At 44.1% G+C, this 27,730-nt stretch overlaps 1 protein-coding gene across 1 annotated transcript; it reads left to right on the plus strand.

Annotated features, from left to right (window-relative positions):
• The first annotated feature begins 13,372 nt into the window (after positions 1-13,372).
• LOC135366317 (prostatic acid phosphatase-like) lies at positions 13,373-25,476 on the plus strand. Its single transcript, XM_064598990.1, has 11 exons — positions 13,373-13,498; positions 14,123-14,218; positions 14,713-14,799; positions 14,891-15,043; positions 15,377-15,445; positions 16,011-16,109; positions 19,789-19,878; positions 19,959-20,079; positions 21,246-21,334; positions 22,484-22,775; positions 25,105-25,476. The coding sequence occupies exons 1-11, from the start codon at positions 13,373-13,375 to the stop codon at positions 25,245-25,247; spliced, it is 1,365 nt and encodes a 454-aa protein (XP_064455060.1). The 3' UTR covers positions 25,248-25,476.
• Positions 25,477-27,730: the final 2,254 nt, after the last annotated feature.

The raw sequence follows: 27,730 nt of genomic DNA on the forward strand, positions 1-27,730 counted from the left end.
CGGGTCCGGCGGCTTCTACATTGATCTGATGACAAATAGGGATACCAGGGTTGATATTGTCCCATCTGCAAAGCCATATCATACGCATCGGATGTACCAGATCCAGCAACCACGTCTTTATAAGGTCGGAAAATGTGGCGGAAACTTTGCACTAGTTTCGGATAACAGAGCCAACTCTATAGCGGGGTAGCTTTGAGAACAATATAGAACAGATGCCAGAAGGTCTGTGGCGACAACATGGATACGACCTGATTTTATCTTCAGCAAGTCTTAGGGGGCTTTTAATATAGGGATGTCCCATCTACAATGCTTTCGTCATACGTTTCTGAGATACCAGAGTTAGCAGCCTCGTCCTTAGAAATTCGGAAACTTCGCAAAACAGAGCCAGCTGAGTAGCTGGAAGGAAAGTAAAGCACAGATGTTAAGAAATGTGTGGCGTCAGCATGAATGCAACCTGGCACTGTCTTCAGCAAGTCTTCGTGGGCTTCTACGCTGTTCTGGTGACAAACTAGGATACCGGAGTTGATATTGTCTCATCTACAATGTCGTATGCCTCGGAGGTCCCAGACCTACCAAGTGGATCACATCGAGGATCTTGCCTATATTCTGCAACCAAGGCTGTCCATGGGCATATATAACTGGGATCACTATTCACCTTTATCGCCGTCTTTGTTTCTGCCTCGTCTAGGGACCTTTCCCATTGAGAGGTCTATCTTTCACCTCTCTATGCCACATATCGGCTAGCATGGAATCTTTTGTCAAGCTATTGGTCATGGGTAAATTAGTCAAAAGATGCCAGGGAAAATTACGAAAGAACTAGTAATTGAGTTACAGTTACAATTACTTTTTTGAATTTCAGTTGTAGCTGCAGTTGTTCCTACATTAAAGCGCTGTTGTTCCTAACAGTTACCTCAAGGGGATACTTCAGAACGCCTCAAATAAGCGAAGAATCAAACCGAAACAGGAGCGTGGAGAGGAGTCAAAAACTTTCCCTTCCGAAGGCCAACGCGTGACGTCACCCTGCATGGAGCGGAGAAGGAGTATGCCACACATGTCGTAGCCACTGCATCACATTCACGGAACAAAACAACGGAACCAAGATTGGGGATCAGATCACTTACACACAGATAGAAAGAAACAACGGCCGTCTGTTTCCCTGAAACTCAAAAAACAGCCCAAGAATGGTATGACGAATGCACGGTGACGGCGGTCGGGCAGAGAAAAGTAGGAGTTCCATCGGCGTTCGGTTGAAGCCGGAGTTTTTCAAATTTTGAAATTCGTTTTTTTTTCTTTTTATGGTTCCAGCTCAGGTTTCCGGTTAGATATTTTCACAACTCAATCAGAATTATTTCTCTGACTCCAATAATGAGGTAACATGGTGGAAAGTTTCACGTTTGTACATAGAAATATATTTCGTTGCTTGCGCCGACCCGTTTGGCTCAATTTTCGCCATCTTGGCCAACTTTGGGGTCTTATATCTTTGAAGCGAATACGAAGAAGGGAGTCAAGTCCCCCCCTGTAGATCACATAAACAAAATACAGAAATCGACACTGAAGATTTTTGTTTAAGTTTAATTTGTACAAGCTTTCGCTTGGAGGTCCACGCTTTCTCAGGTATAAAGTGAAGTGATGACACACATAAGTATATATAGTGTCACGAATCATCTTCGAGAAACTTCCATATATTATATAGACATATACACGACTAAAAACTGCTGTACAAGGGAAGGGGAAAGGAGATATGATGCCACATGTCTGTGTACAATGAATTGCTGGGCAGACGGATAAGTGACCTCTCAGTTTAAGAACAAAAAAAGGTGTTATTGTGAACAAAAAGGCTCGCCAACCCAGTTTCACGGGAGGGGGTCAGGAGTATGGGAAACGAGTGGCCCAGAATGGACAAAAGGGAAGGTTTCGGGTTATCTGACTGAGAGGCAGACGATGACTGAAGCGAAGATTCAAGGCTTGTGCACAAATAAATATAGATATATAACTATTAAATTTACATAAGCGGATATAACGAGCCAGGACTAAGATTCAGACCATTTGGTGTGAGACACTTGAATTGCGAAATTAAGTAGGACTCTCTATTCTTACCTTTAATGTCGGTGCGGAACCCAGATTCTAACAATATAATTTTCAAATGAGTTTCAAAATCGTGATTAGGTTGATTGAAATGAATGGCGACAGGATTTTGGTGGCATTTAGGATATTAAATTTGTGGCCTTAAAACCTTTTTCGGATTGTGTTGGAGGTTTCACCGATGTATTGTGAATTGCACTTGCAGCAGAATATCAAGTAACAAATAATGGGTGAATTACAGTGGAGTGAATCACGAATTTTCAAAAAGAAATCACCCAAAGTACTACGGGCAATGGTGGACGGCGCGATAAATTTACATGTCTGGCACCGTGTACTACCACAGGGATAACAACCCGGCGAGCGCTTCATCATGCATGATGACGTGAGGATGTCGCGCGAATTTTTGGATCTACGGAATCCTACTAATGGGGGAGTCGGAAAAATTGCTCGTCAGCATGTAATATATTGAGGTGGCGTCTAAGAATGGAATTGGTATTGACAAGTGATTTATGATATGTGGTGTATAAAACTACATTACTTAAGTCTTCTTTGCGTTTCGGGGTGAATAAGGACTCTCTGGACAGGCTAGATGATTTGGCAAACGAGTCATGGATGACTTCACATGGGTAATTTCTTTTTTGGAAATCAAATACCATATGCTGAGCATGTTTTACAAAATCAGTCTGATCTGAGGGGGGGGGGGGGGGGTGTCGAGGTAGCTTGCCGAGGTCTGATCTGAGCAGATTCGTTGTACCAAGAACTGACCATATGGAATACTCCTTTTCTGGTGATTAGGATGGTAGCTTTTATAGTGGAGATATTGACGCTTGTCCGTTGGTTTCTTGTATAGTTCAGTGGTCAGCCTACCAGGTTTACATGACACTGTCACATCAAGGAAGTTGATGGATGACCTTGAATAGTTACAGGTAAATTTAATTTTGTTAGGCAGAGAATTGAAGTGATCAAAGAATGACTGCAGAGATGCCTCATCACCAGACCAGAGAACAAAAATGTCGTCGATGAACCTGAGATATATAAGTGGTTTGAGGGGGAAAGAATTAAGGGCTGAGTTCTCAAAGCGACCCATAAAAAAAGTGGCATAATTAGGTGAGGCCCAGGAGCCCATGGCAGCGCCAATAATTTGGACGAAGTGTTGATTGTTGAATACGAATTATAACAACTAAGAACTAGTTCTAAAAGAGGAATGATAGCGGGCATGGAAAGAATATCGGAAGGGTGAGAATTAAGTGTTCAACAGCAGAGGGACCTTCGTCGTTGGGAATGTTAGTGTATAGCGAAACGACATCCATTGCTGCCAACAAAATGTCAGCATGGTTACTGAAATGGTCATGGACAGCGCTAACCTTGGAAAGGAAACAGTTTGTGTCTTTGACAAAGGATGGAAGAAGGGGTGAGATGTGTTTGATGCAGTGGTCAACAACTAAGGATAATTTGTCTGTCAGTGTGTCTATTCTTGAAATAATGGGTCTCCCGCGGTTATTGGGCTTATGAACTTTTATCAAAAGATAAAAATTACCTGGTGTGACGTTCCTAGGACGCAAGAATTTGGAAATATGGGACGGGATAAGTTTACTAGTGAGGAGTTCATCAATTTTCTTAATAAGAAGACAAAAGGAAGGGGTTGCAACCTGATCGATAGCTCTGTAAAACGAGCGTCACTCAACTGCCTGTCCGCTTCTGCGATGTAGTCGGATGTATTGAGAACCACTATACCTCCACCCTTGTCCGCTGGTGTGATAATGTCAGACCCTTCTGATAATGTCAGACGCCACCTTCTCACAATTTGACAAGTTATCAGTATGTACAGTAGATTTCGAAAAATTAGTCTTGATATCCTTGTGAACGGCCTTGATGTAATTATCAATGAGGGGGCTAGTTTTAGAGGGGTCCGGCGTCCAGCTAGAGGGATTTCGGAAAGGCGTAGCATCTGAGCTAGGTTTATCCTGAAAGAAGGTTTTCAGGTGCATTCTCCTACCTAAGTTGTGCAGATCGTGCAAAATTTCAAATTCATCAATATTACGCTCCGTTGGTACAAAACAGACCTTTTGAGAGAACACTAAGTTCAGCCTGGTTGAGGGTCATATCAGAAAGATTAAAGGTGTTATGGCCAGCCTCCGTGGAAGATGGTGTATAGAGGAGGTGATGTTCCTCTACATGAGTCCTGACCGGTGATGAGGGAATGTCCCAGCGGGCAGATGGTCGTGGCCTCACGCTAGGACGGTGCCGGTAGAACTGGCTGCCATGCGCAGTAGCGCGCGGCAGCAGAGGCGCGTCGTCGTCGTCTTCCACGGGCTGCCACATCACTCCCTCCCTTAGACGCGGGGCGGTGCATGCGGTTGAGGTCTGCGTCGACACCATGAAGAGGAGAATGAGGACGACCCGTGGACGATTGGAGACACGGCTTGCGATCGTGGCTGTTGATGCAGCAAACGGGATAGCGGGAACAAGAGCGCTGCGATCCGGGCGGGTCCCAGTGATGAGATGTGAGTACTGATTGGTTGAGTGTCTGCTGAGTGCGTGCGTTGAGCCCTTGTTGAGTGCGCTGAGTGCTTGCTGAGTGATTGCTGCCGAGCGTTGATTGTTGCTGAGTGAGTGAGTTGCTGAGTGAGCGACAGTACCGCGACCGGTACGACAGCGTGAATGCCGGTTGCCGCCAGAGAAGTGCCGGGGAGGTCAATCATGAAGCAGGTGGAGGTAGGAACGTCAGCTTACTGTGGTCTCCCTGCGGGTCCCCGGTGGAACAATGGTCCCGCTGCACCTTGCCTCATAGATAGAGGGTGGTTCGCTGCTGGTTTGCCGAAAAATTTAGGATGTTGCATGGTCGAATTACGCTGAACATGGTGTTCGTTGTTCGAGTCACCAAATGTAGAGGAGGTGGTGTCCCTCTACATGAGTCCCGACCGGCGATGATGGTATGCCACGGAGAGGCGATGACGGCGGCCTATGGCCTATCTCCATGGCCGCGCCGGTGGAACTGGCTGCCATGCGCACTAGCGCACGGCAGCAGAGGCGCGTCGTCGTCGTCTTCCACGGGCCGCCACAATGGTTCAGAATTTATCACGTCACAAATGTCACGCGCTAAAATGGGATCTTATGTCTTGGGGTCTTACATCTTCCAAACTATTTCACTTATCAAAATGCACTCTGGGATTCTTATACTACAGGCATTCAATTACAAACCTGCAAAGTTATTCCTTCGTGGATGTATGTCATTTGTTCTTATCTGTTGGTTTCTGGTAGGATCGCATTTCTACGTAGAGACACACGTATTTCAGTAGCTCACACGTAACCAGGGCAAGTGTTCACGTAACGTTCTAATTTGGTGAAATTGTTTATTTTATAGAATATTCAGCAATTTATCGAGTGCATGTCCAATACTTGGATAGAAACGAAATTATTTGTAAAAACGTCTTCCAAATGCATGGCCCCTATGGGCAGGGTAAGGGTAGTCTTCACCCAATGCTTTAGTGTATCAGGTGAAGCCTGCTTTACATTTTGGCGCGGACTCTTGGGAATGGTGTAAATGATTGTGGGAATACCGCAAGCTTGAAATCCATTTTGTTTCGAAAGGGAAATAAATGTATCTCTCGCACATGCTGTTTTAGCACCTGCGTGGTCCCAGCATGTATACTTGTGGCGAACTTGGGTAATCATTTCATGGGAACACGGACATGCTAGGTTGGCGCCCGAGCTGGGTCACGTGATCGTTGTCCCTCGAACATGAATGCCAGGGATCCATCGGTTTTTGGTCGTTTGGATCACGCTAGAGGCATGGCTGTCACCCGTCTTCGGGCTCCGTCGCCCGCGCTATAAACCACGTGAACTTCGACGTGCTGGCCAATGCACTCACCACCGTTGCAGTGCGGATGTGACGACACCTGATATAGCTGGGCAACCCACAGGTTGGACGTTTGGAAACCGGGCAAAAAAATGTTAGCTAGCAAATTCCGGTCCGAGTAAATTGATCCGATTCTTCAGGAACGGCTTCTCGGCCTGGTCACAGGTCATCGAGGGATAAGCGTCCTATTGTAAGAAAACTTATTAACTTCACAGACTAGCTGGTTGCCTCCTATACATGCACCCACCGGATGTACTCTAAGACGCACGCACGCACAAACTCAAAAGTATTCCATACGACGATGAAAATGAGGGACAATTTTGAATTTATTTCATTTCAAAATTCCCGACCATGAATTACCATTGTAGTGAAGTTTAACTATATTTCAGTGCGCAGTGTCATTTGTGGAATTCTTATATTTCCTTCAGTATCAGTGAAGTTCTAAGTTCTGTGACTTTGCTTTCCTCCTTTTTTTTTCCTGGTGGCATTTCAGGGAGTGTGCATGAGCTTTGAGACTGAAAAGTTCATCTCGAAAACAGCCCCTCTTCCTGCAAAAAAAAAAAAAAAAATAGAAAACGTTGAATGTGGTTGAGTTGCCCTAGTATGAGTCGTCGTGGTATGAGCTGTGGGTGGTACGAGTCGCCCTGGTATGGGTTGAGTGTGGTATGTGTTGTCTGGTATGAGCTGTCCAGGTATGAGTTGTTTAGTATGAGTTGTCTTGGTATGACTTGTCCCAGTATCAGTCGTCCCGGTATGAGTCGTCGTGGTATGAGTTGAGTGTGGTATGTGTTGTCTGGTATGAGCTGTCCAGGTATGAGTTGTCTAGTATGAGTCGTCGTGGTATGAGCTGTGTGTGGTATGAGTTGTCTTGGTATGAGTTGAGTTTGGTATGTGTTGCCTGGTATGAGCTGTCCAGGTATGAGTTGTTTGGTATGAGTTGCCTTGGTATGGGTTGTCCTAGTATGAGTCGCGTGGTATGAGTTGAGTGTGTTATGAGCTGTCTTGGTATGAGTTGAGTGTGGTATGAGTTGTCCTGGTATGAGGTGAGTGCGGTATGTGTTTGGTATGAGCTGTCCAGGTAGGAGTTGTCCTAGTATGAGTCGTCGTGATATGAGCTGAGTGTGGTATGGGTTGTCTTGGTATGAATTGAGTGTGGTATGTGTTGTCTGGTATGAGTTGTCTTGGTATGAGTTGTCTTGGTATGGAGATGTTCTAGTATGAGTTCCGTGGTATGAGTTGTCTTGGTATGAGCTGTCCAGGTAGGAGTTGTCCTAGTATGAGTCGTCGTGATATGAGCTGAGTGTGGTATGGGTTGTCTTGGTATGAGTTGAGTGTGGTATATGTTGTCTGGTATGAGCTGTCCAGGTATGAGTTGTCTTGGTATGGAGATGTCCTAGTATGAGTTCTGCGGTTTGAGTTGTCTTGGTATCAGTTCAGTTGTTCTAGTATGAGACGTCCTGGTATGAGTTGAGTATGGTATGAGTTGTCTTACTGTGAGTTGAGTGTGATATGTGTTGTCTGGTATGAGCTGTCCAGGTGTGAGTTGTCTTGGTATGAGTTGTCCCAGTATGAGTCGCCGTGGCATGAGTTGTCTTGGTGTGAGTTGAGTGTGGTATGTGTTGTCTGGTATGAGCTGTCCAGGTATGAGTCGTTTGGTATGGGTTGTCTTGGTATAAGTTGTCCTAGTATGAGTCGTCGTGGTATGAGTTGTCCTAGTATGAGTCGTCGTGGTATGAGTTGAGTATGGTATGTGTCGTCTGGTATGAGCTGTCCAGGAATGAGTTGTCCTAGTATGAGTCGTCGTGGTATGAGCTGAGTGTGGTATGAGTTGAGTGTGGTATGTGTTGTCTGGTATGAGCTGTCCAGGTACGAGTTGTTTGGTATGAGTTGTCGTGGTATGAGATGAGTGTTGTATGTGTTGTCTGGGTATGAGCTGCCTTGGTGCGAGTTGTTTGGTCTTGGTATGAGTTGTCGTGGTATGAGTTGAGTTTGGTATGCATTGTCTGGTATGCTGCTGTCCAGGTATGAGTTGTCTTGGTATGAGCTGGGCTGTCGCCCATCCGTTGTCTGCTTCATTCCCCTAAACTTGACGTGCTCTTTTTTTCTAAATTCTTCACTTGCAATCTAAATTCCGCGTACTATGTGGGTATCTAACATGTATTTGTGAAACAGATAAGCAGCGAATATCTTCCCACTACATCACTTGCGTGTGTGCTGTCATTCATTCGGCACTTTATTATCACGAAACTCGACAGACAGAGCATGGAATGGCGGGTGGTTTCCTTTGTGCCATTTCTGGTTCCCGTTGGTTCACAGTGCAGCATGAAGATGTCGGTTCATTGTGTGTATTCATCTTTGGATTATTGTTGTCTTCGGAAATACATGCCTGCAGCCTCGACGGTTTTCTCAAAGATTGTTTCAAATTGCCCCTTCCCTTTCCCTATGGCGTAATAGACTTTTCCCTGTTTGTAAATTTGTAAACAAATGACGTCATCGTGTTCGACAGCACCACCAATTTGGTACAGTTGAACTACGCTCGAAAGTCGAGGCCGAAAGTCTTGAAGGGATTACGACGGTCCATGAAAGGGACACGGCCTTGGGTCCTACTTTTCTTTCAATAAGAGACAGCGAACAAGTGTCCAGGATTCGTTGGAACCCAGCCCTCCCATTCCGATTTGTTTCGGTTTCAGTCTGTCTACCAACGTCACGATGACGTTTCTTGGGTAGAGGACTATTGCTCATATTGCTCATCCAGGTGCCGCCGCCGCCGCCAAAAGAAAAAAGAAAAAAGAAATCTGCTAGGATCTTAGCTCTACATGCACAGTAAATCCGGAAACGCCCTTCTAAGTGTAAACGACATGCTCCAGGGTGCACTCCTTTTTTTACGCCTCTCAAATGAGAGTACTCGAGTACACCTTTTTGAAATGGTGTTTTCTACGAGAAACACCTTTTTTAAAGGGTGTATTCTACAATAAACACAATTTCAAATGGTGTGTAGTGCTAAAAACACCTTTTCAGCACTCATTTGTATGAGTGTTTGAACAGAAATACACCAATCCGCATGGTGCCCCTGACCAGAATGGCACGTGCAGCATGCTTGCATGGTGTGGCCTTTTGCTGCAATAAAGCAAAACTTTCCGCGTGAAGACTGTACAAATTTAAAACTTGTAGAACAATGTGTTACAGTTCCAGAAAAATATTTATTGGCCAGAAAATCTGACACTTACTGTCCTACGCAGGGAAGGGACCAGAACTCAACAGTGAAAATTGTTGAGAATGTATATAGCTACATGAAGCTAAAAAACATTGGCAGCATAGCTAGTATAAGAATATCCAGACACAGCAAATGTCCACTTCAACGGCCAGATTTTGACGGACTTCTTTTCGAAATAAACGTCAGGCGAATCAGGTTTTACCAGCGGTGGACATGGCTACGTGTCCCTGAATTTTTGTTAATTCAAGCTTCGATTGATTCGAACTTCCTTTGAGTCCCCGTGAAATTCGAATTAACGAGCTTTTACTGCGCACTAATGACATTAGGGTGCCCCCATTTATGGCTTGTCATTCCGGAAACCAACCTTGTGCATCACATTTTTGCTCACATGTTTTCTATAGTGAATATAATCTATAAACCACTTCAGACTGGTTGTCTGATGGCTGTCTGTTGTCAGAGCGTGTCTTCAGTGAACAATTCGGACAGCCAAATGGTGTAAGCCCCTTACAAGACAGCCATTGTACAGAACTTAGTCAACAGAGAGCACAGACATCCAGTAGAGTTTCTGTTGACCTTGTGTTTACTTCACATATTGATTTTATGTTTATGGAACGTTAAGTCTTGTTGGCATTTATTTACAGGAAGGTAATAGGTCTTTCTGTAAACTCTGCATATGCTTTACACAAATTTCGTGTGACCTTCATGTGTAAGTCTTGTTATGCGTGATCTCAATTTCTCTGTTTCTCCCAATTTGCCTGTCGATGAGTCGGCGTCACCCACGAAGCTACCTTCGTTCTTACGTGGGGCACTCGGTATATTCTTATTAATCAAGGAAGATACTTGATTTACTGAAGCCCAATTAACACCATCCCGCGTATGATGTAAGAGAGTTTTTGTGGACTTTCTGTGACTGTAGCGAAGTTCAACACGCATAAAATACACGAAATGAAGTACTGCAAAACTATATATGTATCTATTTTATTCCGCAAATGCATGACCCTGAAAGTGGTATCCAGTGTCGACACAGTCGTACAAAACATCCTGCGCACAGAGCAGTGAAGTATTTCACACGTAGACGTGCTTCATGCGATTTACGTTTAAAAGTGATGCGGTTTTGCTTTTCATTGTTGCTGTAGCTTTACGGAAAGAATTCAGGCTCCAGAATTTATGTATTTCTTGTATAGTCGATGGACAATATGTGAAATAAATGAACTATGTGGGTATATTTTCTCCCAAAACTGAACGATTGTGCTTTTCTTTTCTTTCTTTTTTTTCTTTCTTTTTTTTCAGTTCATTAAACGAGTGTATCATATTCTGCTTCTAAACACTTTTAAGTAGAAAATTTTTATTAGCTTTGAAAACTGTTTTTAAAGAAATGATTCGAAAGATTCGAGACTGGTAAGATTCGTGGATTTGCAGAACCTTCCTTGGATTCGGATTCACAAAATTCTGGATTCGTCCCATCTCTGGAAGATATCTTCCATGTGGACAGTTCAGCGCACCATCTGGAACACTGGGGAGGAAGAAAGCCTCCAACATCTCTCCGAGATCTCGATGAAGAACTTGATAGAGAAGAAAACAAAATGAATGAGAAGGACAGAAGTGGAAGAGACTGAACTAAACTCCCTGAACTCCCTGAAGATATGAACTCCCCTGTACCACTGAGGTATTCACAGACGAGAGAGAACAGGAGATACCATATAGTGTTAGTCTAGCAAACTTTATTGATTTCGATCGCATCCTAAATAGAAGACGGGGACTATTCGTGCCCAAACTTTGCAGACTGGCAGCCATTGGCCCGAAGTTTCGTCCGATTCTTTTTTTTTTTTTATTTTGGGGGGGGGGGCATTATGGTCCTGTAGAAGAAAAACTAAAAGTCAAGCAAATGTTCATTCCATGCATTTCACGACACACAGGTGGTACCCGCATACAGACCAAGACTGGAACAAGACGATTGGTGCATAACGTCAGAATCAATGCGTGTCACACCGTTGTAGGAAGCGCAGCCTGTGTGAAGTGATGTGAACGTGAACCGAACACAAGAAAAAAATGGCGGTGTTTCTGTGGGATATGCCATTGAATGATGCCATGGGGCGAGGTTTTGCTTGATTTTTAATTTTCTTTCTACATCACCATAGTGTTTACAAAAAATTCGAACGAAACTTCAGACAAATGGCTATCAGTTTGGAAAGTTTGGGATGGGCCAAGCCCAGTCTTCTATTTTTACAATGCTCTCGACATGTGTAACGTTTGCTAGAGTAACCGCAACGGCTGTTCTTTCTGTTGCGGACTTCTCCCTGTTTGTACACAAATGGCGTCACAGTGTTCGGCAGCGCCATCAATTTGGTAGAGTTGAACTACGCTCAAAACTAGGAAGCGAACAAGGTCGCGTCCGAAAGCCACGGCCTTGAGGGGATTGCTTTTTTTATATTTTTTATAATTGGGGGTTTACGTCGCGAGACAACTGAGATCATGAGCGACGCCACAGCGGTGGGGATTGCTATGGCCCCTAAAAGGAACGCTCCGTGGAACCCAGCCCTCCCTTTTCGATTTGTTTCGGTTCAGTCTGTATCTACCAGTCCTGATGTAAAGGAAGAAACGAGAAAGATAGAAGCTCAGTCAGCCCTCAGCACAAAAAGAAAAATTCTGTCCGACAGTTGGAACAACCAAGACCAAAACCAGCACCACTGCATTCGCTACTAGGCTTCAGCAGCGGCTATAGACCTCTACCTGTTTGTAAACAAAATAACGTCATTGTGTTCGACAGCGCCACGAATTTGGTAGAGTTGAACCGTTGAACTACGTTCAGAGCTAGTGGCAAACAAGGTCGCGCCCGAAAGCCACGGTCTTCGGGGGATAACGATTGTCTCTGAAAGTGACGCGACCTTCGGTCCTACTATTCTTTCAATAGGAGGCAGCGAACAAATGCCCATTCGTGGAACCCAGCTCTCTCCCCTTCGTATCTGTTTTGGTTTCAGTATGTCTACCAACGTCATGATGACGTTTCTCGGGTGGAGGTTTATTCAGCGCCGAACAAATGGGGGGGGGGGGGAACCGCCACCTACAAGCCTGACAGAAAGCGCCGAGAAGAGTTTCATATTTCGCAATTTTCCTTTGCCAATTACGTTCTTTATGAACATCTGCCTTGATTCGAAAGGGAAGCCGGGCCTGAACCTGAACCTAGGGTTGCCACCAGGCCGGTATTATACCGGCACGGCCGGTTATTTGGGCGCTCTGACGGTTGCCGGTAGGAAGGTGATACCGGTAGCCTTTTGCCGGTATTAATTGTGGCTGATAGGGGCTTCTGCGGGCTTTCAGTTCAACATTCCACTACAGCTTGAATAAATCTGGAACGCAGACCCAGCTCCGCAGTCACCAGGTCGTTTTCTTATAGTTATTCATTTTTGTCATGATACAGCCACACACAGGAACATATGTTTCCTCGTATCTTGAGCGAGCACGCTCTCTCTCTCTCTCTCTCTCTCCATGCGTGTGCTCGTCCACCCCTCACCCACTTTCCCTTTTCCACGAGCCTTTCCTCCTTTCCATCTATTTCACCTCCTCTTCCTCAGCCGGTATTTTTCACTACGAAAGGTGGCAACCCTACCTGAACCTGATACAGACACAACACAGCAGACGACAGATGCCCTGTGTCGTCTGCTTGTTATTTATTTTGATCTTATTTTTTTTATGGATCGTCATGCTTGCTGTTCTTATTCGCGGGGTGATGTATCGGTGTGATAGGGTAGTATCGGTCATGCAGTGGTGTCAAACGCACACCGTATATACCCACGAATCTGACCTTCTTGCAGCATCACTTCAAGTTCATAATGTGTGAACATGTGATCAGTAGTAATGGTGAGATTGTTTCAACAAAGAGAATGAAAAGCCGAGGTGAAGAAGTACAAGTATCGCGCTTTGTATGTATTTGTCCCTTCTACGTTGTTCCAGCCTCAGAACATCTCTCTCATGTTCCGCGCTAAACAGCCGCTGCGCTGGTGGCGCCACTTTCGCGGGCTTATTTGTGCTCAGCTGAGTGATGACTCTGGCATATGAACAGACTGTTGATAAAGCGTTTGTCAAACGCAAATAGCGCATTCTCCTACGTGGTCTGCCCTTCGTAGTGTGTATAACGGTCTCGTGGTCAAGATAAGCTCGCATGCTAACCTTTTAGTTCAGGTTTCCCAGTTTCAACTTAGTCGACTTAGCTGCTTACTATGTTCACGGTTTTTACGCGAAAGCTTCGCAGTTCGCGCTTACTTCTTTTCGTATACCTTCACTTCGCGTCTACTGGACTGACAAAGGGTGCCAGTAGTAACCGTTCCCTCACACTCTTGCACATAGTAAGTAGAGAACCACTAAAAAAAGTTCGCGTTACCTTTCTTGACGTGTTTCACAGTTGGTTCACCTTCGCCTTTGAAGCACCGTTGCATTTCACGTGAAGTGCTGCATTGCAATACGACGCCAGAATTCAATGAAATGCGTAGGAACACCTGCTACTACCAAAATACTAGCGTCGTGTACGTCTGTTCAGGTTACCGAATCAGTAAACTCGAGATACGAATGATAACTGAAATGATATGTCATTCTTTTCTCCGTCCGTCTCTCTTTCTGGAGCAGTCCCTAATGATTATTTTCTGCAAAGTTCGGGTCAAGTCGAAGTTTGAGTTTCTTTAGTAAAAAGTGATCTCATGTTGAGAAGTACGTCCTTAACTTTACTCGCAGGAGTAGAGTTTGATAATCGTGTTTTCCTTTGCTTGTTAACAGTCTTTCTGTGGAACAAGCCAAGATGAGCAGGCTAAGGTAGTTACTAACCGTCGAGATGTATTGTTTCCTGCAAACTGTTCTGAAGGCTGAAACAAGGATACGTTTCTGTTCGACAGCATGCTCTACGTCAATCAGTTCGATACATGGTTTTAGAGTATTTTATCCCAGAGTCTGTAAATCATGACACGCTCATTCTACAGGTCTACAGACATGGAGACAGGACCCCCATTTCGACGTACAAGAACGATCCGTATCCCCTGTCAGTTTGGAAAGAAGGGCCTGGACAGTTGACAAATGTATGCAAGAAAAGTTTTCGTCTTATTTTTCTTTGCCTTTCTGTAACGTTGTGTGCACTTCTGACCAGGGATCGGAACCGAAAACTGGAAAAAAAACTATTTTCTGACGAACCCGAACAATTTATTTGCTTGTCCTGAACCGAGCTGGAACTGAACTGGAAAAAATTCATAGGGTTACCGGCTTGGGAGTTAGTCCAGAGGTGAAATAATTGTACTACCGACCGACCCTTTTTTTTTTTTTTTTTACACAGCTGCCCATGAACCGGTTAAACCGGGACAAAAAAAAGTAACTGTGTCAATCCCTGTAAATGTCCCTACCGCTGATCTGTTTTTTTTTTTTGTGTGTGTGTGTGGGGGGAACCGAACCGAACCGATATAACTGAACTGGTTCACGCTAATAATTTCGGTTCAGTGGAGGCTAACCCAGACCGGACCGAAAAAAAAATACCGGTTCCGATCCCTGCTTCTGACACATTAACCACCAATTCCCACAGACCGGGTGCAAGCAGCACTACTTGCTGGGCGGGCACCTCAGGAACATTTACTCAAACCACGGCCTCATCACGGGCAATCCTCACGAGGTGAATACGGATTCTCTAATGCAGCCACGTTTTAGCTCGCCCCCTGTTAAACTGAGCTTTCATTGTTTGTACCGAATGTCTTTACCTACAGATACACGTAAGAAGCTCAGACAGAGACCGCTGTCTGGCCAGTGCATCCTGCCACCTAGCCGGGATGTACCCACCTTCGGGACGGTGGGTCTGGGACGATAAGTTTGACTGGCAGCCAGTCGCCATTCACACGCGGCCCGTCGAAGAAGATCCGGTACGTTTTTCTTGTCCTGTCGTTGCCGTTGCCATTATGTGACTTTCTTTCTAGAATATCACTGTGTTCTGCCGGTTATTCTCTCTTTGCTTCTTCCCGTAAAAAGTGTTGAAATCTATGGTGCCAGCAAATAGATTTTATCATCGGAGTAATAGACGAGTTCAGAAAATCCCAGAGTGCTTAGCGTCGCTTTGAACTGTGGGAGTTTACTAATACCAAAGAACGGGTGACCTCCAAGCTGTTTTGATTTCTCCCCTACCGGTCCATTGTCCACGACGTGTCAAGGTCAGCGAAAGCGAAATGTTAAGGATTATTCTTCGTTCTCCCGCTCAGCAAGTGCCCAGGGTGCAATGCGTGCGCAAAGAGCACTGGGATTTTCTGAACTCGTCTATTGAGAAGCAGGTACGTTGCATAAGCAATATGTGCGTGACAACACAAGCTAGGTTTGTAAGCCAGTACTCTGGATACGTATGATATTTAATCTACAGGGTGTTTTCTCTAACGTGTCCAGAAATCATATTTAAAGTGAGTGACAAAAAAAAAGCAAGTAGGCTTTTCTGCTACTTGAGTAAGAAACAGGTACTGCTTCACTAGTAGCACCTGTTTTTTAGTCAAGTAGCTGAAAAGTAGCGCAGGGTTTCTCTTTATCGCTCGCTTTAAATAAAATTTCTGGACATGTTAGAGCAAACACCCTGTATACGAATTCATTGTGTACGTTACTGAGGCACGGAGGTGCTATAGAAAAGACCATCTGTGACTTTCTTGGTTTTTTAAATTTAAGTTTCTTCGATTACACCACATAAAGGTATGCCAAGTGACTGCTAGTTATCAATTTTAAAAAGTTGTTCCAACTTCTTAAAGAAGAGTCTACAAAAATTTCAACAACAACAACAAAAATTTTTGTAACCTTCATATATGCAGCCTTATAATGAGATTTAGTGCCCAATAATGTGTCAAATTTTGCCAGATGCTAGCACCAGGTGAAGGGGACTGTCCAGCGGCAACCAAGGAAGACGAACGCATCAAGGCCTCTCCAGAGGGACAGCTCTTCCTTGAGAAGTACCATGTATGTTAAGACATTGCTTCCATTCTGTACCATGTGCGTCATGCATTCCAGAAAAGCAGCACTCCTGTGGACATGCAGTGCATTATGTGTAGCATCCTCAGTTTTCAGGTTTTATTTTTTGTAAAAATTTTGGGGAAAATGATTGGTTGAAAATCTGGGACCTGCCAAACAGGGTAAAATCGGTGATAGAAGTGACGTATTTTCGGGTGAAAAAAAACAACTTTTTTGTGTTGAAATCAAGTGAAAGAATATTTATTAAAATAATTAGGCAATAATTAAAGGCAATAATTCACTGTATTCACACTAAACACGCATTTACAAAAATAAGTTGCATGTTCAGGAGAGCATCACCATCGATGAGCATAGAGGGCGCTGCTGGGCACCGCAACTTTGAAAAGCTCTTTTCGACATCACAGCTACCTGTAGGCATGAACAACAGTGCAAGTGCAGCAGTTGATAGCGAGCTATATTGATCTTGGACAGAGTCCCAGTACTGGGATGTTTGCATGACTTAATCGCAAGTGTAGATTGCACTGTTCATCATCATCTCGCGCTCGCGTTGGTGATAGCATGCCTCGTACATCATTGGCTGTTGCTGCATCCTTTCTTTCGCACGTTTAAATTTCGCATGCCTTGCTGATGTGAGGTGCTCCCTTATCCGGTCGAACAGTTATTTTGCCGGATCCGTAGCGATTGGAGCAATCGGATCGGATAGGATTGGATAAAGATTGGAGCAATTTGCATTTCCGTCCGTCATTCTTCACGCTCGAAATCAAACCTGCATGCAAGTGTCCGCAAATCCAAAGCTGACGTACTTAATTCCCCAGAAAAGTCGGACACCGCATGCGGCTGGCGCGATTGCAGTTATTTTGAATGTGTCTCACTAGATGGTGCGCCGAACGCGGGCTTTAGGTGGGCCGCCAGACGCAAAGTGCTGACGCAGTTTTGGCAGTCTGGTGTGTTCACTGAGATTGCTGTAGTTCACACGTTTGTGTGCGGATGAAGTCGTTTGCAAGCCTGGTCTACGGGTTTTATCGCACTCAACCCGAACTATTTTTATGTACAGGGTTCGCTAAGATAAACTTCGGGATTTATAACAAAGATAAAACACATAGAAACAGTACCGGGAAGGTAAAGTAGATGGGATAAATCGTGAAACTTTAAAAAATGCGTCTGCATAACATTTCCAATCGGCTATGCCTCTGTTTCAGCTCCTTCCGTGAGATGGTGACATGGTCGAATGTGGCGTTGCAGAGTCTCTGCATTCAGTTCCACTTGTTCACTTGGTTTCGATATCGTCTGCAACATTGCGTTCGACCGTTTCGCCATCTGACGGAAGGAGCTGAAACACAGGTATAGCCGGTTGGAAACGTTAGGCAGCGGCAGTTTTTCAATTTTCACGATTTATCCGCAGAGAAACGGACCAAGTGGCAGTATCGACATAAAAGTTTGGGGCATAATACGTCCTCTAACATCTACTTCAGCTTCCCGACTCTGTTTCTATTTGTTTTATCTCTGGTACAAACCCCGAAGTTTATCTTGGCGAACCCTCTAAATAGGGAGTAAAAATGGGCTTTATCGGGTTTTACTCAAAAACTGAGGGCCCTAATTATGCAGTAGAACCCTTTATAGTAAACTGGCTGGGACTTGTGGATACCTTTACTATATCAGGTGTAGCTTAAGGAGAGTCGTAACTGGAGCAGGACATGTCATTGAGAGATTTATTACACTGCTATGTACAAATAGGAACTCTGCAATATTAGAAAAATGCCCCTATTCTTCGCCAAAACAGAAACTGTCGATTGCAAAATGGCAAATTTGTCGGTGATTTGCTTACGCATCAGTTCGTTCCTGTCCACCAGTTGCGGCAACGTCATCTTTTGAAGCAGCGTCAACACTTCGTGTTTTCTGCCACAGTCCTCCACAAACTTAACGTCACACACACAAAAAGAAAACACGTGTCACGTCGCCAAATGGAGAACTGGGAAGCACATGCTGGGCGTGCAAAATCTGGCAGAAACTAGGAAGCTACCTTGCCTGTGCCGCTATCCGCTACACATTTCCGTGTCACATTCAGGGGATGGACCAGGATGGACACAGTATTGGCTATTCCCTTTCCAGCTGATCGCAGCGTTGCAAAAAAAAAAAAAAGCGGTTCTCCGTTCTTTACTATAAGCGGCATCCTAGAATTTTTCTGTTTACCATATCAGAAAAGTAAACCTTGGGGTCTATGAAAATTCAGTTGGGACTTTTCTTTTACTACAAGCAGTCTTACTATAAGCGGAGTTACTATAACGAGGTACTACTGTATACGGCTCTAAGTGGTCAACGAGACCACCACCACAACTGAATGCTAATGGTATATTAGGTATATGGTATATTTAGTTGTTACCAGGTTTTCTTTTTTTTTTTCTTTCTGTCCAGCAAGTCGCTTGCAGCTAAAGGTGCACGTATTGGACAAACATACATCTCCCACAAATTATATCCCCAAGCACAGCACATTGTAATATCAAATGTGCTTCGTATAGTTTATTGTTGAGCTCTAATAATATTTATATTAGATGTGTGTACAGATTGCTACTAAATAGCGCATGTGATGCAACGAGATACTGGGTGGGCATCTCGGGGAGAAATCTGATTTAGCCTGAATTGGAACTGATTCGGAGGAGGAGGGAATGATCGAGAGGAGTCGGGTTTAACGTGAAAAAATCCGACAACATATCGTATTAACACACTGGCCAGGGATGGGCAAGGTACTCGACGAAAGGAACTCGTTACCAGTTAAGTTAATGTGCAAAAAATATAACAAGTTACTAACAAAGTTAGAGGCAATGAAAATTAACTTTAAGTTACTAAGCTACTTTGGAAAAGTAACAAGCTAATTCAGGTTGCTTGCTACCTAATATACACTTTTTAATTCTTCACATTTCTATAATTAATTTAGATCTTTTTAGGTTAATGTAGATCCATATACAAAAACTACGCCGATATCTGATATGATGAAACAAGCCTATCTTCTTTAGGAAGGGATTTGATGATTTGATCTCGTAATAAGATTCTTGAACAGAGCACAAAATAGGCATTGAAAATTTAGGTTCCACAAGTTATCCCCTACGCACATGTCGTAGAACTGTGCCAAGTTGTAATTCTGCTACGCATTGCCCTCTGTCAATTATAAATGCACTGCTCGTCGCCATGATGAACATCACGTGAGCCTCCTAACGTACGGCCAAAACAGAATTCGTAACGTTCACCGCTTGGAATGAAACTTGGAACTTCCCTCAAGTTACTTTGACAAAGTTACCTAAAAAAGCAACGAGTTCCTCGAAGTTACTGGAGATCAAAAGCAATGAGTTAAGTTAAAACTTCCGAAAAAAGTAGCCTAGTTGCAGTAACACACTCCAACACTGGTACTGGCAGTGTGGAATACAATGCGCATTAGTGCTATTTGACGTAACATGCCATGAAGTTCTGCTGACCATGTCATGTCCTAGTTTGTAGGCTAGGCCAGCTCACACAGAAGAAAGGCAGTCGACTTGCTGATTGCTACGGTAGTTATGTCCCCGTCTTACAATGAGCAAAATCCTCGCGCTAAGGCAACGATAACAAAATCTATCGCAATTTGTTTTTGAGGTTATTTATTTAATCCGACAAGAGATTATGGTTAATCTTTGTGCAGAAACTGTACGTCTACCTGACGGAAATGTCGGGATCAATCATAAAAGATTGGTCAACGACGGAGCAACTTTTCAATACCCTTTACATCGAGGTGAGAGTTTGCACTGTCTGCGAGTTAGCCTCGTTTTGGAAGCTTCCGCTTGGCTAATTTCTAACACCTACGCTGTGTAGAAGCTGTACAATTTCACCTTGCCCAAGTGGACAGAGAAGGTGTGGTCCAATATGAGCTACCAGTACGACCAGAGTTTTGTTTTTTATGCCAAGACTCCACTGCTTCAGAGGCTACGTGCAGGTAAGACATACTTTTTATTTTGAAGCGTGGTTTCTGGAAAAGACTATTCTGATACCCCGTTTCGCCTCGTTACGTTATGCCGGGAATTGTTCTTGTGTTACTGTATTTTCTCGAATCTAAGACTACCTCAAATGTAAGACGACCCCCGAGTTTAGGGTACACGTATTTGGGAAAAAAAGTAAACGGGGATTGGGAGGCAGAATAGCAGTTGGAATCAATGCGCAATACAATTTATTTATCATCACATTCTACACTACCGCGATCTTCGTTGCTAACTGCACACAGCTCATTGTCCTCCGTTCCGTCCAAAAAGTTAGACAAACCATATTTCGTTAGAGTGTGCACCACCGACGTCGTCGTCAGGCACATTGTGCCAAGTGTCGAAAATTCACTGCGCTGGCACAATTTTTGATCGCTCCCTGTTGTTTTAGCCACCTCGTAACACTTATGCAGTCACACTCCTTTATAGCGAACACCTTTTTAACGAAAATACCACTACAGCAAATTTTTTTTGCGGGCCCACTGGAGCCTATAGGTCCAATAATAGACATCCTTTTTAACGAAAATACCTTTACTGCGAATTTTTTTTGCTGTCCCCCGAGTTTCGTTGTAAAGGAGTTTGACTGTGTTTCCGATACTTGAACCGCCTTGCCACCGCTAAATTGTTGCTGTCTTTACGAAAGTGTTAACTTTTCATCAAAACGCCAGAGACAGACACCGTGACAGTGAATGAGGAATGAACGCCGTCCCCAGTGTGCCCGTATTGCCGTACTTGCATTGCGCTGACGACGAAACACGCGATATCGGTCACTCCGCGCTATTGGCCTATCCCGTCACCCGCTTCCACCTCTCCCCCCCTCCGACCTCGTTGTGGTGCGGATATTTGAATATAAGACGACCCCCGACTTTGGAACACTGGATTTTGGAAGAAAAAAAAAGTACCTGGGAGAGTTTTTTTTTTTTTTTTTTTTTTTTTTTTTTTTTCTGTACTAGCACTGCGTAGCAACTGTGGCTGTGAGTGGCATACAGACATGGAGAGATGACAAGAGGGAGTGGGGGACGGGGGGGGGTTAGCGTGCGTCCAGGGCCGACTTCAGGGGGAAACTGTGCCGAAAACCGTGAGGGTGCTATAGGTTGTAAAGTGCTGCTGTACAAACCATTTGCAGGTCCGTTGCTTGGCGACATCACAGCACATATGGCAGCGATATCTGAGAATAAATCTGAGAACAACTACAAAGTCTACATGTATTCCAGTGTGAGTTTTCGACGCATTTTGATTTTCCCTGCTTTAGCTGACATGCTTTCACTGCACTTTTTGGGTGCGCCGAAATATTGATGGTGTAGCGTTTCGCAGTCGTTTCTCAGACCACAGGATGTTTTTACGTGCACTGCAGGAAGCTGTTGATGTTGAAGCTGTTGAAGCTGTTCCTCCTTTTTGCTTTTACTGGCATCGTGCAGGCCTTCTGTGTAGGGTTGCCACTTTTGGCTGTCAGAGACACCGACTGAGTGAAGGGGGGGGAAGGAGGGGGGAGGAAATTTGTGATGGGGCGAGGGAAACAGTGAGGGTGGGAGAGGGTGAGGTAAATTCTTGAGGAGCGACGTGGCACGTTTAGCAGTGTGTGCGTAAGCAAATGGTGTCCGCGCTCCCGTTGCGACTCCGCGTGGTTGAATGTGCACCGAAGAAGGTGTTGCAGTAACTAGATAACGTCGAAAACTTCTCAAATCACGTCCCGAAACCCAGGAATGTTGTCGGAATTTCCCCATGAAATTCCTCCTTATGCAAAGTACTGGCAAAATGCTGCCGGTTTTGCGTTTCAACCAGCAAGAGGAGCAAATGACCGGCCACGTGGCAACCCTATTTCTGCGCGAAGCACTCTTTCCCGACAGTGGATGTCTTATCTTTGCCGAATTGGTCTGTGTAGCTACCATGAGTATTGTGAGAGCCTTATGTGTTGGGGTTAAATCTGGTAACACTCTTCTTTCAAAACTTATGCTTAATTCTACCGTAAAATCTGATCATCTGCAGTACAGTAAAAATCCTTTAGTAGAGTGAAATTGTTCAGACTGCTAAAAACTCCACTGTATCACAAAAAACCTCAATATATCAATAGTTAATATACCAGTAGTTAATGGTTGGAAACTCGAAGCACAGGTTTGCATCACTACACCACGCATATCCTCACTACGTGCATGTTTACTATGTGGAGGTTCTACTGCATTGTGAAAAATTTGTGTTTGTCTACTGCTTCAAGTCAAACCTAAATAAGCTAATTCTCAGTTTTATGCTTAAAATATGTAATATTTTACAAAATATGTAAAATGCCACGTTGACAATGATACATAACTTCCCATGATCAAAAAGCAGCTTAGCTCTGCAGCATCTACCCTGTGCTTGTCCTTGCAGCATGACACAGAAATAGCATCTCTGAGGGAGGCCCTCGAAATCTTCAACAACAAGGCTCCCGAGTACTGCTCCACGGTTATCTTTGAACTGTGGCGGGAGGCAGACGACACCTATTCCGTAGATACCTACACGCTGGATGCAAACCACATTGATCCGCAGCCTCTGACCATTCCAGGGTGTGGCACCCAAAGTTGCCCCTTGCCAACATTCCTCAAAGTTGCCCGTGCCAAGGTGCCCGCTGATTGGGCACAAGAGTGTGGACTGAAGAAACTCATTACATTTTCTACTACAGGCGAGTTGTCTCGTTGTATTCACGAAGTGCATTTCCTAGCTTGACTTCCGATAACAGAGGTACTGCACAAGGTTAGCAGACTGATTTTCCGAACTTCCGGTGGCTGAATAATACAGCAGTCTGAAAAATCGAACGGTCCCTAAATTGTTGGTTAATTGGTTAATCAGGGTGTCTACCAACCTGGAAAACCTGGAAAACAGGGAATTGTCAGGGAATTTTGATGCGACTGGAAAAGTCAGGGGATTGTCAGGGAATTTGCCGAAAAGGCAGCTGAAGTCAGGGAAAATCGCGGACAAGTGCCGTCACAAAGTGCAGTGAATCGCGAGTGCTGATGAATGGTTGAGCACCCACGCCGCAGCAAGCGTTTCCGCGAGTAGCATTTGCCAATACGACAAGTTCAAAGGCAGAAAAGTATAGGGCAGTCTTACTATTTGCTCAATAAATTATCTGTATCAAAACGTAGCAGCAGTCACCTAGTTCCCTTTTGTTTTGGTCAGGGAATTTACTTGCTATAGTCGGTGAAAACCTGGAAAAGTCAGGAGGTTTGAAGGTTGCAGTTTAGTAGACACCCTGTTAATTTCAATCGGAAATTGGTTAATTTCACCTCAACTGCACTAAAGAAGTCCCCTGCCGCATGTGTGTGCGTGTGTGATGATACCCGCTTGTATTTCCGCGAGCGTGAGTGTTCGTGGTACCGGCAACGCGTTGGTAGCTGGTTAACAGTGAGAGGGTGCCCCAAACAAACTCAACAAGCGGGTGCCCACTCCGAAAGGCGCCGCCACCACGGCTATGATTCAAAATTTTTAGAGCAGCCTTACCTGGGATTCCAATTACCAATTCAATCCAAGCGTACAATCCAAAATCGTGGCTTCGATGTTGCCGCCATAGTGCCCAATATAGTCATACATATTGTTCTTGGTTCGCAAGCGTTTTAGTCCTGAAAATCGTGCCTTCAGACTTCGACCTGACAGGAAAAACTCTAGTTAAAAATGTGCTAATCTTACGCTGTTAATCCTACGCTGTTATCCTGTTAATGCACGGCTCCTCGTGGGAGTTCAAAGTATTGAACGAGTCTGAATAATTTGCGTCCAAAAAGTCAAGTCTGCTACTGCAAGTGGTATACATCATGGTTCGCGAATTCAGGTGGAGGCATGTTTTTCGCTACATTAAGGGGGCACCGACGTGCAAACATTATTCCCAGTGAAAGATGCCATTACCTTGACACTAACACAAAAGTAAAAAAAAAGGAGAGGCCTCTGATTGGTCTTCTCAAAACGATCTCCCGTGTTGAGTGGGCGAATTGTTTGAATGGGAGACCGCTCCACATTAATGAGTTTTGGTAAACCACTTTTGTAACGTCCCGTGACTGTACACGGTACGATAATCGAGAACGATATCACGATAGGGCGACTGAGTTTTGGTGCACTGTGGAAGGAGACTGTACGGATGAATAACGCTGTAGCGCTCCCGCACTTCAAGAACCCTGAACCTCTTCAATATACTGCTGTTGAGGAGTTCTGTCATTGCGATCCATTTCGTTGGGTCCACCAGAGGGCTACTCGCAGTCACCTTGAGCGGCATGAAAATGCTACAGGAGTCTGCACCACAATCTCGCTTCTTGCATAGTTGATTAGTCGTCGTCGTCGTCTTCACCTCGCGGAGCCCCGCAACGTATGTGACGTCTCCGATGACATGGTACTCTATTCCTCGAGAAGATCCGTACTGGAGATATGCTAGGGTGTCGCGCATGCACCGTCAGACCAACGCCGTATCAGAGATGCCAAAATGGTCTACTGAAGCTGGGCCCTATTGTATTGTTAGCCTATAAACCTCTACCTGACAAACGTCATCATGACGTTGGTAGACAGACCGAAACCAAAACAGATCGGAAGGGGAGAGATGGATTCCACGAATGGACAATTGTTCGCTGCCTGCTATTGAAAGAAAAGTCGGAGCGAAGGGTAGAGCGAAAGTAGAGCGAACTACAAATGCAATACAAATATCAACAAAAATGAAAAACAAAATGCAATCAATAGGAGGTTGTGTTTCATTTTTGTTGATATTTGTATTGCGTTTGTAGTTCTCTTCACCCTTACCCTTTCCTCTTGTACCATGTGACCTGGTTTTTGATATATGCTTCACCACTTGTAACAGGTCCTCAAACCTGAAGAAGTGCAGCCTACTGCACGAAAGTCTTGTTTTTTATGTATATAGTAAACAGTTGATGCTCTTAACCGTCTTTGTTATTTTTGACAATACATACTGCTCAGGATTTTTGTTACCAACTGCTACTGATTGATAAGCGAAGTCTCGTCAATTGTCCTTTCAGAGCTGGCAATCATCGCTGGAGTAATGGCTGTGCTCCTGCTTACTGTCTTCGTCGTGGGCCTCTACTGTGTATGCAGCAGACACGGCAACAAGAAAAGGACAGTGGCATATTCCCCTCTGCCAACTGAACTGTCCATCAATTGACTGCCATTATTAAGAGTACCGTAGGTTAATCCTCCACTATTATACGAGCCGAATAATGTATTTACTATTTAGGTATACATCCTTTTATACGCGATTCACGGGAACTGTGCCTAGTCAGTCAGTGGGTTTACTGTTATGTATATAACTTGTCCTCGGCATATCCAATTGACATATATTTACATTTAGACGTACCTTTAGAAGTTTTTACATAGCAAAATATCGTGTTGTTGGAGCAAACGTCGATGAATGTGATGCTCCAAAATCACCAGGTTAATTAAGCATCGTGTAGTGTATGCTACGTGAAGTTGGAATACCCAAAGCAATTCATAGTTATGCAGGACATAGATGTTTATTGCTCTACCAGTCATGAGAAAGAACAAATTGGAAGATTTTTGAAGCAGTCACATAATCCTGCTTTATATTCTGTGCCTCTGTTGTTAGATATTATTGTATGTGGTTCATATTTTTACTGGTTGTACGATGTGCCACAGTAATTCCGTGGTTCCTGCAGAACCACCCATTAATTCAGACGTTTTGATAATTCCGACATTTCCTGTCGGAACTGTGATAATTGAGCATTTCCATCCATTACTGATTACATGGCATGAACACATGTTAGGTGCCAGCAGTCCAAGGGAATTTGGAACTGTACATGCAGATCTCTTGTTGTATTGTTCTAACCATATATGCTCACCTATTTGTTTTATACAAATCTAAATGTAGAAAGTTTTTTTTTTTTTTTTTTTTTTTTACAATAAGTATGGAATTTCTGCTGTGTGAATAGTGCTTTCAAAGCTACTTATTCACGGGTTTACCCCTGTGCTGTTAGGTCTGTTTCTTTTTTTTCTCTCTCCCATGTCAGGTGTTTAAACAATCTGGTTTTGTGTTGGAAGCTATGAAAGAGTGATTTATTTTTTTATATATTTTTCACATGCACTGTTTGATTTTTATCCATGCAATATAGTTCAAGCATGCATGCCATGCTGACCGTCCTACAAAAGCAAGTTTGCAGTTTGCAGTGAAGCAGAAAAGTAAAAAGTTCAAAACATGTATTGTCCTGCGAGTGGTGCATAATTTCTTGTGCATTCAGCTTACAACAGTACTTTCCACATGCTGTTTGACACATATTGTACGTCAACTGTAGTGATATTGGGAAATAGCTGAAACGGGTACTGAAGGGGGATTTTAAATTATGTTAGAGGCTGTGTTATTAGTACTCAAAATCTCTATTCAGCAGGGTGTCTACCAACCTGGAAAACAGGGAATAGTCAGGGAATTTTGATGTGACTGGAAAAGTCAGGGAATTGTCAGGGAATTTGGCTAAAAGCAGCTGAAGTCAGGGAAAATCGCAGACAAGTGCCGTGATGACGCGCGGCGAATCGCGAGTGCTGACCGGTGGTTGAGAGGCGATGTCGCAGCAACGTTACTGCGAGTAGCAGTTCACCAGTATGACAAGCTCTGACGCCGAAAAGTAGGGTAGCCCCACTAATACTTAATAAATAGTCGGTTTTATGTTGGATCTGGTATCAAAACATATGAGCAGGCACCAAGTTCCCTTTTGTTTTTGTCAGGGAATTCGCTTGAAATAGTCAGTGAAAACCTGGAAAAGTCAGGGAATTTGAAGGCTGCAGTTTGGTAGACACCCTGATTTAGTTACAATTAAGTTACAATTAAAATCTCACCAAACTCTTCCTTCTCTCTGCACCACACAGATATGCGTACGGACAGGTAACGTTCTCTGGCACCTGCTAGTGAGGTTTACGGACAATTCTCTGCGTCGGGAGATTTCGGCAGTTAAACGGGTGATTTTTAAAGATCATCAATGTGTGCGCAAAATATTTTCACTGTGAACTTTATTGTCACTGCACAATCAAATTTATAAAAACAGTTTCAAGTAGCGGTACGTAAGGCCAGTACGCTCGTTCCAAGAACGGAGGATTTTTTTTTTAAGGTGTCCGAAGCAGGACCTCTCAACTACTCTGGTCGTTCTTTCGTAGGAACTCTTTATTTGTTGGAAAACACGCTGCAGCCAAAAACGCGAAAGATTATTGGGTGCCACCTCAATGCTCGTTCAAGCTCTAAAAATCTCAGAAGCCAAGGTTATACCTCTGTCAGATGGGCACATGTACGACCTTTAGAGGGAGACCTCGCAAGGATTTTTAAAAAAAATTACCTATGCATCACACTGAACACAACATTCACATTCACTTTGCGCGAGCAATTTATCTGTGAATGATGACAATACGAAACCAAAACGTAAAGTGCACAGCGGTTTGCGCAGAGGAACATCAGCATTGTCGTCCGCTACGAAGCTTGCATTCTTCCATGCCGGAAGTAGTCAGCAGTGTTGCTTTGAGTGCCCTCTTGCTTCACAGAGTCGAAGCGCTCACTTAGTAATAATTCATTTGAATAATTTCTCTGCACTTTTGGAACGCGATATTTCATATGTATGTCCCTGATATCCCAAGGGCTACTGCTATGCC

The sequence above is a fragment of the Ornithodoros turicata genome, chromosome 8, assembly GCF_037126465.1.
Source record: "Ornithodoros turicata isolate Travis chromosome 8, ASM3712646v1, whole genome shotgun sequence".
NCBI classification, from domain to species: domain Eukaryota; kingdom Metazoa; phylum Arthropoda; class Arachnida; order Ixodida; family Argasidae; genus Ornithodoros; species Ornithodoros turicata.

Coding starts and splice junctions, on each gene's coding strand:
- LOC135366317 (XM_064598990.1), top strand. CDS start 13,373: ATGTTCACGGTTTTTACGCGAAAGCTTCGCAGTTCGCGCTTACTTCTT. Junction 19,879..19,958: donor TCAATACCCTTTACATCGAG/GTGAGAGTTTGC, acceptor TACGCTGTGTAG/AAGCTGTACAATTTCACCTT. Junction 22,776..25,104: donor CATTACATTTTCTACTACAG/GCGAGTTGTCTC, acceptor TTGTCCTTTCAG/AGCTGGCAATCATCGCTGGA.